This window comes from Cyprinus carpio, chromosome B7 (genome assembly GCF_018340385.1).
Source record: "Cyprinus carpio isolate SPL01 chromosome B7, ASM1834038v1, whole genome shotgun sequence".
Classification (NCBI taxonomy): Eukaryota; Metazoa; Chordata; class Actinopteri; order Cypriniformes; family Cyprinidae; genus Cyprinus; species Cyprinus carpio.
In genome coordinates this window covers 31,409,460-31,421,524 of record NC_056603.1, presented here as the reverse complement: position 1 = coordinate 31,421,524, position 12,065 = coordinate 31,409,460, and the positions used below count along the sequence as shown (strand labels likewise).

The 12,065-nt window shown below is 36.9% G+C and overlaps 1 protein-coding gene across 1 annotated transcript; it reads right to left on the bottom strand.

Annotated features, from left to right (window-relative positions):
* Window positions 1-4,820: 4,820 nt before the first annotated feature.
* cckar (cholecystokinin A receptor) lies at window positions 4,821-11,334 on the bottom strand. The gene is made up of 5 exons (XM_019107123.2): window positions 10,696-11,334; window positions 10,184-10,435; window positions 8,352-8,610; window positions 7,345-7,472; window positions 4,821-6,001 (listed from the first exon to the last, which is right to left on the bottom strand). Exons 1-5 carry the CDS (start codon window positions 10,820-10,822, stop codon window positions 5,415-5,417), a joined length of 1,353 nt encoding a protein of 450 aa, XP_018962668.1. The 5' UTR covers window positions 10,823-11,334; the 3' UTR covers window positions 4,821-5,414.
* Window positions 11,335-12,065: the final 731 nt, after the last annotated feature.

Here is a 12,065-nt window from a genome sequence, read left to right as displayed (position 1 = left end):
CTTGGCAACACTGGATGAGATAAAGCAAGCCTGGGGCCATATATAAAGCCGCTCAGAGTACAATTTTAGTCCTAAGTGTGACAAAATTCTAAGAATGACATAATTTTACTCTTATTCCTAGACTTAAGAATAAGAGTGGTTCATCTCAGCTCCTAGATTATTTAAGAGAGCTGAAGAGGTCTCCTAACCTAGTTAGGAGTAACAGGATGGCAGCAAAGAGGAGGAGACAAACACTTTCCAGTTATATGATGATATGGATTTGATAAAATGATACTAACTTGATTTTCAAGATCAAAAAGTCATTTTTTATTTATTGTTTTTATTTTTTGTAACTGACAAAGTAAGAAATTTAATAACCTCTTCCACTCAAGTCAATGCTTTAACTGCAGAAATGTAGTAATTAAATCTTTTGAGCTTGAAAATTGGAAAAATGCAGCAATGCCCTGGTGATGACACAGTAAGCATGGTGTTCTAACCCCACCTAACACAACAGTGGCCGAAAGTGGTGTTTTTTTTTTTTTTTTTTTTTTTTATATGACCCCACATTTAATTTAAACCATTAAAATACAAAAAAAAAAAAAAAAAAACTGACCAGTTTTACCAAATGCTTGCAATTGAAAGTAGCTAAACCTGGTCACTTAATGTTGCTAGATGACCTCATAAAGGTGAGTTCACTGATCTATATTTATATTTATATACTATAGATCAGTGAACTTGCCTTTATGATGTCATGTGAGAGTCTCGGAATGTACATAAGGTTTGTCCAAGAAATTGATTTTGCTGCTAGGCTTTTGAAAAAAAAGTCTCTAAAGGGATGAGGAAGTCACTAAATCACTAAACTGGCAACACTGGGACACTGACTATTTCATTGGTCCTCGTTTTTGCATGTGTTCATAATTTCTTTGTATGACAGCATGCCAATAATTATGACCGCACCATTTGGCATGTTTCATTGCATTATCATCACAAATAAAACAACTGACTCTAAGCAACTATGCAATATGCTTACAAAATCTTGCACATTTATTTATTTATTTTAATTAAGGATGAAGATGTCCAATTTCCTAGGCCGGTTAATTAACTTTCCAACTGACCACCAAATCATATTGCAAAAACAAGCCACTTTTATCAGGATTGCGGGCTTTCCTGGAGTTGTTGGAGCCACTGATGGAACTCATGTTCACATCATTTCTCCAACTGTAACAAGGAGACATACCAATAGAAAACGAAGCATCAGTAATAATTTGTGATAATTTTATACAATGCAAAGCATAAAAAAAAAACATTCAAATATTAAAATATTTCAGTGTCTTAATTAAATGATTTTATTGTAGTTACATTAAATGATAGGTGTTGTGCTGCTGTGACTTTACACGAGCTGGCTCACTATTGGCTGATTCAGAGGTCCAGGAAAAAAGGTCTCCTGTAGCGAATCAATGCGTTTTTGTAAGAAAAACATTTATATCCAAAACATAATAATCACTTGAATCTAGCTTGCGCTCACTGTTTTAAACTAAGCAGTTCCGGGGGAATTACGCATGAGGTCAGCTTTGCGCATGCACCGCACAGAAGTGATGCATGCAGAGAGATCAAAACAAAACAATGGTCACTAATTCGAAGTACAAAACGAGGATTTGTAAAGAAGAATGTCGGAGGATTTCGATATAACCCAAGATTTTCCTTTGCTAAAGTAAGGAAACTTTGCTTCTTTTGATCCTGTCATCAAACGTTAGTTTTCACAAGACTCACCACGCATGGGCAACGCTGACCTCATATATCATGCTCCTGGAACTGCTTCTGTGTACAACTGTTGGCAAAAGCTAGATTAAAGTAATCATTACGTTTTGAATATGGATATTTTTCTTACAAAAACGCATCGATACGCTACAGGAGGCTTTTGTTCAACCCCCGGAGCCGTGTGAGACACTCTTTTTTTTATAGAAGGGCGCTTTTTATTTTACGTCTTTTGGACTGAAACAATGCAACACCCTCTGACTGCAATGAAACAGCTTGAAAGATCAAAGACTACATTTAATATAACTCCGACTGTATTCATCTGAAAGAAGAAAGTCATATACACCTAGGATGCCTCAGTCACAAAAGTCTCCTTTTATAAAGAATTTTTTGACACTTAAGTCAAAGCTTAAGACTAGTCTTAAAGGGGTCATATGTTGCGATTTAAATTTTTTCTTTCTCTTTGGAGTGTTACAAGCTCTTGGTGCATAAAGAAGATCTGTAAAGTTGCAAAGACTAAAGTCTCAAATCTAAAGAGATATTCCTTATAAAAGTTAAGAGTCAACCACACCTACCTAAAATGGCTCATTCTAACATGCCCCCACGTCTACGTCATGATGTGGGAAGATTTGCATAACGCCGCCCAAATGTTAACGCAAAGAAAGAAGGCGTAACTTTTATTCTTGCTGTAGTATTGTTGTTGCCATGCCGCCATGTTGTGGAGACGCTGTGTTTCGTTGTGAAAGTGAAACTACAATGTTTGGCCTTCCAAAAGAGGAGGATATTCACTTCGTCATTCTGATCCGTGCTGGTCGCTGAGGAAATACATCAAGTTTGCACTGTGGATCGCCAGATCGGCTTTCACCATGGACGAAGTGGAGTCCAGCCCGGGGATGTCACATGTGGTTAAAGATTTGAGCAGTGCAGAGAGTAGCGCTTGTTGTTTGTCATTTCTCCAATCACAAATGCATACATGGTTTTATGTTTACGTGGCACGATGCAATGCAGCACGTAAAAAGACAGTATAAGTCATTATAATCAGTAATTATATCCCCACTGGACGCAACAAATGCTTTGTTTGTACTGGGTTTTATTGGTTTTGTCTGGTCGTGCCGGGAGATGGCATCACAGCATGGTGAGGGGCGTAACATTTCCATCACACACTTGAGGTATTCAGCCAATCACAAAGCACTGGATAGCTGGCCAATCAGAGCACACATGACTTTTCAGAACGATGAGCTTTGTAAAAATTGATGCGTTTCAGAAGGCGAGGCACAGAGGAGAAACAATAATGTACAGTATGTGGAAAATAATGTTTTTTGAACCTTAAACCGCATAAACACATTTCATTACACCAAATACAAAAAAAAAAAAAAAAAAAAAAAAAAAAAAATTGTAACATCTTATGACCCCTTTAAGAGCATTTCTGAGAAATTTTATACATACGGGCCCATTCTCAGTTATTTTGTAGCCTGGGTTGAACTTGCAATTTATTTATTTTTCTTAAAGGGATAGTTAATAATTCTGTCATCATTTACTCAAACCTATTAGAAGATATTTTAAAGAAAGTTTCAGCTGTTTTTTGTCCATATTTGGATTATGTTTTACAGGAACTTTTATGTTCTACAGGAGAAAGTAAGTTGATCATTTTCATCCCATTAACTGTTAACCAGGTGCCTCCACCACATGCTGCTGACGTAAACCGTATTAAACAGGAGCATCCGGTTATTTTCTTTTTTATGAATGGCTTTTAAAATTTTAGTTAAAAAAATAAAACATGCATAACTTTCTAAATGATGTCTCATAAAAACACATTTTGAAGTTTTAATGAATGCACTTCACAAGAATACAGTGACGCAACTGTAAAACAAAATGACAAAAACATAGGAAAATATTGGACTGACCCTCAGGTTGCATTTTATACAAAGCACGCCTAAAATATTAATGCATTAGATGATATATGAACTGGCATACGACATGAATCTCCTCAGGTTGGTATTTATTTTTTGGGGTGGTTAAATCTGCTGGTGTAGACTTTAGACAGTGGATTTAGACTTTACAAAGTTTAATGTGTCAATGTCAGTATTATACAGACATACAGTCAGTGTTAGAGAGCATATGGACATGTGCGTCTTCTCAACAGCATTACAACATCCTATTATTTTATGAATATGCTGTCAACTTCATCTCAATGAGAGAGGAAAATAAAAATGTGAGTTTGGCATATGCAAATATTACAAACAAAATGACTATGTGTCCTGGTGAAAATAGCCCAGATGTCAGAAGCAGCCTTGAGTAGGTTCTTTGAAGTGCACAACAGGTGTGAAAAGTCTCATGCAATGATAAGGACAGACATATGTACAAACAGTACGGCTGAACCAACACACAAGATAAAGACATCACTGTGTACTTTCCTAGAATAAAGTGGTTAATGCTACACATCAACATATGGACATTACACAAGTACCAGTTGGTACATTTTGTACACAGTTTAAACATATTTGCATGTTTATGTGTTATTGGCAAAGAATCCAAAGTGGTTTGAAATATGTGTGTTATATATTTATCAAACAGAATTATCTGTGTAGTCCTTACTTAAGCAGATATGACGAACAAAATATCAAATATAGGTCAGCGTACACTCAGAACTGATCTCAGATGTCAGATACTTACACTACCATTCAAACATCTGGGGTGAGTAAGATTTTTTGTTTTCAAAGAAATTCATATTTTTATTAAGCATGGATGCATTACATTGAAAAGGTGACATTTATACTATAAAAGTCTTGTTTTTTTCAAATAAATTGTATTCTGTTGAACTTTCTAATCATCAAAGAATACTGAAAATAATATATATAGGTTTTCTGAAAAAAAAAATATGCAGAAAATAGTAAAAATACAAAATTAGCATACAGTATTGAAATGATTTCTGAAGGATCATGTGACACTGAAGACAGGAGTAATGCAACTTTGTGTTTTTTAAAACATTAAAATATAGAACTTTTATTTCAAATCTTTATAAAAGTTATGTAAGTTATAATTTATTTTTCAAATTTTACTGTTTCACTGCATTTTTGATAAAAATAAATGCAGCCTTTTGATTAAATAAATGCAGCCTTGGTGAGCATAAGAGGCTTCTTTCTTAAAAAACATGAAAAAAATCTTCTCAACCTCAACAACCAGTCTTTTGAATGGTAGTGTAGTCAAAGCAATATTAGAATGTTCTCAAAACATCTGGACGATTGCTTTGGCAGTGACACACACAAAAATAAAATACCAAGAAAATCAAATGCTTCCCTCTCCTCTCTCTCTTCTAGGTGAGCCAGAAAATTAGAGAGCCAAAAGGGCAAAACTTATTTATGGCTTATAAAGTCTCAGTAAGTTTGTAAGTCATAGCTGTAACGAGGACTGGAGGCCACAGTCTTGCTCCATTTGGTGCTGCTGTTTATTTAACAGTGACGTACTAAAATTAAGCACTGGATTCTATCAGCATTTCAGTGCTATTGGCAGTCATTGTCTGCATGCTTGCGCTTTCATTTATCACCAGTACGAGTCTTTCTCTTTTCCGTTAGCAGCCATTTTACTAAACACTGCAAAGCTTTGAAGGATTTTGACACTGTTCTATACACTTTACTTGTTGCTGGGTTCCTATACTGATGTCAGGATTAAATGAGCGTCAGTTATGCTTGTGCTGAGCCACGGATACTGGTGTCAGTAAGCCTTGTGAGTGTTCCTGAGCTTTGTGTGTTACCGTCCGCCTGTCCGCTCCCACCGCTCCCTCCAAACAGCGTTCCCAGCCCTCCAGCTCCTCTGGCGCTACGCCGGGTGCTGCTCCTGCTCACTTCATCCACATCACCCCTACAGCAGCTGAACGTCGCCAGCACGCCCTGTCTGAAGCGTTTGTTCATAAAACAGTAGACTATGGGGTTGACGCAGGCCGAGGTGTAGGACAGCAAGTGGATGAAGGATATCGGCGCTCCTGAGAGGAGACGATCGGTTGAACGTCTGTCAAAGGCTCTCCAGGCGTTAACCACGAAGATCGGCGTCCAGCAGAGGAAGAACAGCCCCACGATCACCAGCAGCATGCGGATGACCCGTTTCTTGGCCATGAGGTTTGCTGTAGGGCTGTTGCTGCAAACCCTTCTCAGTTTGGATTTTGGGTTTCTGAAGCCCGGCGTCACGGGTTCGGGACGTTTTCTCTTGGAGGGTTGGAGGTAGCAGCCATCGCTGTCACCATTTTTCAGATTGGATGTGCCATATTCTTTCTCTAGTGAACAAAGTGAGGGTGAAACTGTAATTATGTGTAATACTAAAGAAACTTTTCCATTATCTCTGATATTTGCATACAGAACAATAGAACTACACTCTTAAAAATAAAGGTGCTTAAAAGGTTCTTCGCAGCAATGCCATAGAAGAACCATTTTTGGTTCCACAAAGAACCATTCAGTCAAAGGTTCTTTAAAGAACCATCTCTTTCTTACTTCTTTATAATCTGAAGAACCTTCTTTCGCCACAAAGAATTAAAGGTTCTTTATGGAACCATTTAGACAAAAAGGTTCTTCTTTGGCATCGTGAAGCACCTTTATTTTTAAGAGTGTATAGTGATCAGTAAACCCAAACTACATTTGAATTCAAAATGATGAATAATTAGATTTTTATATTTATTCATACATGGTAAAACAATTAAAAAAAAACATGAAAGTTGAGTGATTCACTTAACACCATTCTCTACAGAATTGCTTTCTCCTTATTTGAGCTCTATTTACAGATTATATGATATTATCTATATTATAGATAAGTGTTTCCATTGACATGGCCATTTCAACGTCACAACTTGGCAGCTTGTGTATCGTCGAATTTCAAGTTTCACACTAAATATGACTTTTTGCTCAAATATAATAAATGATGTCTGCTTAAATTCTGATTGTGGCAAAATATCAGTGCTGGTACTACTAGATCATTTGACACTGATGCGTTTGACAGTCGATCATAACATTCTTCTGCAGAGACTGGAAAACTGGGTCGGGCTTTCTGGGATGGTCCACAGATGGTTCAGGTCATACTTAGAAGGGACATACATTGGCTTTCAGTTATATTTTAAAGTATTTTTACTCGTTCATAAATCACTCAATGACCTAGGACCTAAATACATTGCAGATGTCATTAGGATTGAGTCAGTTAGAAATACGGGGAGTCCACTTTTAGCTATTGGAACCAGTTTCCAGAAGAGATCAGATGTGCTAAAACATTATCCACATTTAAATCCAGACTCAAAACTCATCTGTTTAAGTCTGGGACACACCAAGCCGACTTCAAAGAACTAGCGGCGACGAAAGCTGACGGTGTTGTCGCCTCGCGTGGAACACACCGCACAGACTACAGCCGACGGCAAACTAACACATGCGTTCAGCGCATACGTGAGAGGAATGAGCTGTTCATATCAGCAGCTATTAATTAAGATATTTCTAACTCCACCTGTAGGGCAAATTAGCCTTCTGGTTTGTCCTACAAATTGTCATCATGACTAAAGAGCTTTATTTAAAAGGCTTTTATATAATGAGTCCACATCTGAAGTATAAAGGTCAGTAAGTCTATGATATTCTCCCGTACCTTTGTTTGACTTCCTGTTAGCCATTTCAAATTTGATCCCCTTGTAGAGTTCAAGTGAGGTGAGGCCATAAGCCGTCATCATTATGATCCCAGGCACGAGAAAGAGTATCAGCAACAGGAAAACATACCTTAAAAAAAAAAAAGCAGAGGTCAGTTGCAAAGTCTGACCTGGTTTGACAGTAAAAGCTGGCCGGTTGCATATAATGCCTAGTCTTACAAGTTTGTCATCTCATTCTTGTCTTTACGAGTGGTCATAACTTTTTAAAGTCAGTTATTGAGGCTTTGTTTATGCAGCTGGCAACTTTCATCATGATATTTGTGTCTGTTTTCACAGCATTTTTAATTAAAAAAATTTAATGCTGGGTGGCTTTGTAGTTTCACTGGATTATAATGCATTCATAGGATCACTTTCATAGTGAAGCTTGAAGGCTATATGACTTTTTCCTAGATTTTTGCCAGTATTTGCACTCTGGAAGAGATGACGCTATTTGCCGAAAGTCAGAGCCAGTCTTTAGATTTTGGGCAGTCAGAGTTAACAGATTTCATCAAAAATGGCGTAGTGTATGATGGGCACAGATTTATTTTTTTAGCTTTAAACTATGAACCTGTTTGATACTTTGAATTGATTTTAGAACAGATTGTTTCCATTTGTTATGTGTATGCTAGCAACAACAAGCATATTTCTGCACAAGTGCAGTGTGATCCATAGTTGTTTAGAATATTATGGCCTGTTTTTTCTTTGTAATGATTTACAAAGCAAGTCGGCAGTGTATGATGCCTCTCAGATTTCAAAAGCTGTGTAGTGTATTTCAGCATTAACATACATGGTCAGTTTAAACACTTACTGCATTAATAAGAGCGGCATGATGACAACTGCTGCCGTAAACATAACAGTATACAGGTAACATAAGGGTAAATGATGACAGAATTTATATTCTGCTCCTTATTCCATTCAACACCCAGTCCTCAAAATTCAAAATAAAAAGCACAGTCCTAATAAATCTTACCAGGTCTGCATGACATCACTGGGCCAAACCAAGCGGCACATGTTGCCTGTGCTGTTGTTACTGCGCATGAAAGGGACCAGGGTGCTGCCTATCGGATAAGGCAGCATGAGCAGAAAAGACACGACCCAAGTGGCTGTGATGACTTTTGCGGCATGAGACTTTGTCTGCCATGTGCGGGACTTAAAGGGGTTGCAGATGGCACTGTAGCGCTCCAGAGAGATGGCCACGAGGTTGAATGTAGATACACTCACCGAGATACCTGTGTGTTTGGATGCACAGAGCTCAATTGCACATACAGAAATAAATCTGGCCTTGTTAAAGTATTGTGATTCTAAGAAGGTCTGATATATATGCTTCTATAAACAACAGTAAACACAAAAATGGAAACAGACATGCAAACTTCATAACAAACTAACTCTGATAACAATGGCATGAACTGTTAATAAAGTTAATGGCTGCTGGCATTTTAACGGCGGAACACTGCACACTTTACACCAAGTAAGAGCGCAGCTCCAGCTCTCCTCTGAATAATCAACAGCGCTTGATTGCTTATGAATGTTGACATACCCACACGGTAATAACAACAGAGTATGTAAATTAAGTCAGCTTTATCATGAGCAAGTACTACAGAATAGCACAAAACAAACACATAAAACATGCTGATGCATCAAATACAGAGATATCGGGCAGTGGCGTTGTCTCATTACTAAATTGTTTACATGGCACATTTGCAGCATCTGGAAGTGTGCAACCAATCTGGCTATAAATAGTTTTCAGAATTGTTACACAGAATTCAACAAGTCATAAATATGAATTCACAATGGATGTGACTTGCAATATAATCTGAAAAAAATAAAAGTTGTGGTCTTGCCAATATGATTGAGGCTTATAATAAAATATAAAATGCATTTAAGTACCCAGTGCAAGCTCCACTGTGTTCCTGGTCTATGCTTTTAGCCCCTTAATGAGTAGTAATGAATCAACCTCTTTTATAACCAAATGCAAGAAGAAAAAAAAAAGCAGCTGGAACATTAAGTATCCTTTGGTTAGGAGACCTTTTATATTCTGCCTCTCGCAATCAATGTGATCAGATGCCCTTTTTAGGGCATAAAGAAGCTTTTAAGATTACTGAATATTATGCAAACATTCCTATACAATGTATCATCAATTTTCTGGTAAAAATTATTTGTACATTATACACACACGCACACACACACACACACACACACATATATATATATATATATATATATATATATATACATATATATATATATATATAAAACATTGATTTTAGAAAAAGTGAGAAGTTAGTAATAAGATGAAGAATGATTAACCACAGTATTTTACAACAACCTTCCCTCTGTGTAGAAGTATTAGGCTAGTTTTAAGGTAAGAAAATCAAATCATGTCTCATTTTTAGTTTGATTTATATATGTTTAATTATTTGCTGTCACCTGAATGAACAGATTCTATAGTTTGACTTCATTTGTAACAATTATGCAAGCCTTTTAAATACAAATATCATGCCTGATCATACCGGAGGGGTGTAACACTTTCCAGCATACAGTGAACTCAGAAAAATGTATCAGGTATATATATATATATATATATATATATATATATATATATATATATATATATATATAAACTTTACAAGTGGTAAATTTTCAGTTATAGGTGTTTGTACAGGTATTGCTACTACAGTTGTTACTTTAAAACTTAAGTCGCTTGATATTAGACACTAATCACAATACCAAATTATAAATACACAATTCCAGTTGAATTCCTATTCAAGTGAAGTGTGAAGTACAGATATGAAACTGACTCACCCATGAAGTACGTGGCCACTTTACACATGCCGGTGCCGAAGATGAAGTTCTTCATGAGGTTTGGGATGAGTGTGAAGGGCATGCAGAAGACACACAGCATCAGATCACTGACGGCCAGAGACAGCAGGAACAGGTTCGTGACCGTCCGCATGCGCCGGTTCCGCACCAGAACCGTGATGATGAGGCTGTTTCCTATGAAGCTCAGGAGGAAGATGAGCACATACAGCACGATCCGCACCGTCTGGTTCATGTCTGACAAACAAGTACAAGAGAAAAAATGAGTTTTATTTGTGACAAGCAAACTACAGTGAACTTTTACTCAGATATGCAAAGTTTTACAAGACCTGTCTAGACTCGTTCACAACTTTTCAGGATTAAAGCTCATTGTAAAATGTGGTAACCTGCAACTGTTACCTTAAACGATAGGTTAATTTAACAATAGTTCAGTGATTAATATGCGCATAAAATAAAGTAAAAAAGTAATATGACATAAAAACGTAAGATTTTCTCACCTTTTGGTTCGGACGTGGCGTTATTGTCATTTTTGCACTCCGACAAATTCCCGATTCCCAGTCCACATAATATTTTATAAATATCAGTGGAATTGATGAGCATATCGTGAATTGTAAATGTCTCCATGTTTGCTTGTTGTTTCGGATGGCTTCTCACTGTCCTTCGCTAATTAGAAATATATCTACCCAAATGAATTCATCTCTTGCAGGTGAAAGAACACCAACATTTGATCTGCCATAATGCCAGAGATTCGCACTCTATATTAAAACACATACTTTTATCTTATTTCATTATTATAGCCTATATTCAAGACAAAATGGTAAAAAAGTTTTGAGATGTCAAAAGAAAAGTACAAAATAAAATGGATAGTTAAGTACATCCACCCCTGCGTTCCTGCTCATGAGTTGTGATGTGAAGAAGACTAAAGCAGATGAACAGTGCTGCCGTCCACAGAACCACAGAACCACAGACCCCGCCTTTACTTTCTCACTAGACACCTTCCAGGAATAGGTACACCCCTGTTTTATATGGTACACCCACATCACATTTCCTGAAGCATTACATCATTTTATTTATTTATTTATTTTTTGTGAACATGCATTTGCTTCCATTTTTCAAATTATGCTCTTGGATTCAACTTTACTATCTTGACTTCGTCAGTTTATCCTGAGAGAGATTTTAAAGGCCTTTTAAGGTTGTTTACTGACCTCTCCACCGAACAAAGCACCCATTTAAACAGCCTGAAAGATGTTTTATAGATTTGGAGAGTAAAGAAGAGAGAGAGGAAACGGTCTGTGAAATAAACACACACTTTAAATGCTTCTAGACATCTTTACTTGTACGAAACAATGTAAAACAATGTTCTTGTGTTTATACAGTATGTGTATGTGCACGTATAGCTTATAGCATAAAAGGGTTTGCAACAACTATTCTACAACTATTCAATGCATCAGACCTGTGCCGATTTGTGATGCAAAAACCTTATTAATTCTGACCTGACAGTTTCCTCAGAGTCACACTGCATCCCCCCCCCCCCCCCCCCCCCCCCCAAAAAAAAAAAATAATAAATATATGATTGGAGCATAGCCTGCTGGACATACTCTCAGTTACTGTTCTGGATGGCAATGACCTTTTTACTGTAACTAGGCTACTACATAACATACAACTAACTGATTAAGATTACTATCAGCCATACTAACATCGTTGTAAAACATGAAGATTAGAGGGTAAGTCTTTTGAAGAAGACCACACGCAGGTTTTGTTGTAGTAACTAAAAAATCCCAAGCACTGGCCAAAAGCTTTAATTTCTGATAGCTGCTGTCAGATATGTGCATGATAAACATTATCAGCATTCCTGTGAAGAGAAACA

Excerpts from the sequence above, each read along its gene's own strand:
- cckar (XM_019107123.2), bottom strand. The coding sequence starts at position 10,822 with ATGGAGACATTTACAATTCACGATATGCTCATCAATTCCACTGATATT. Across the intron at positions 8,611-10,183 it reads AGTGGCCACGTACTTCATGG|GTATCTCGGTGAGTGTATCT; the intron begins GTGAGTCAGTTT and ends CCAAACACACAG. Across the intron at positions 6,002-7,344 it reads TAACAGGAAGTCAAACAAAG|AGAAAGAATATGGCACATCC; the intron begins GTACGGGAGAAT and ends TTTGTTCACTAG.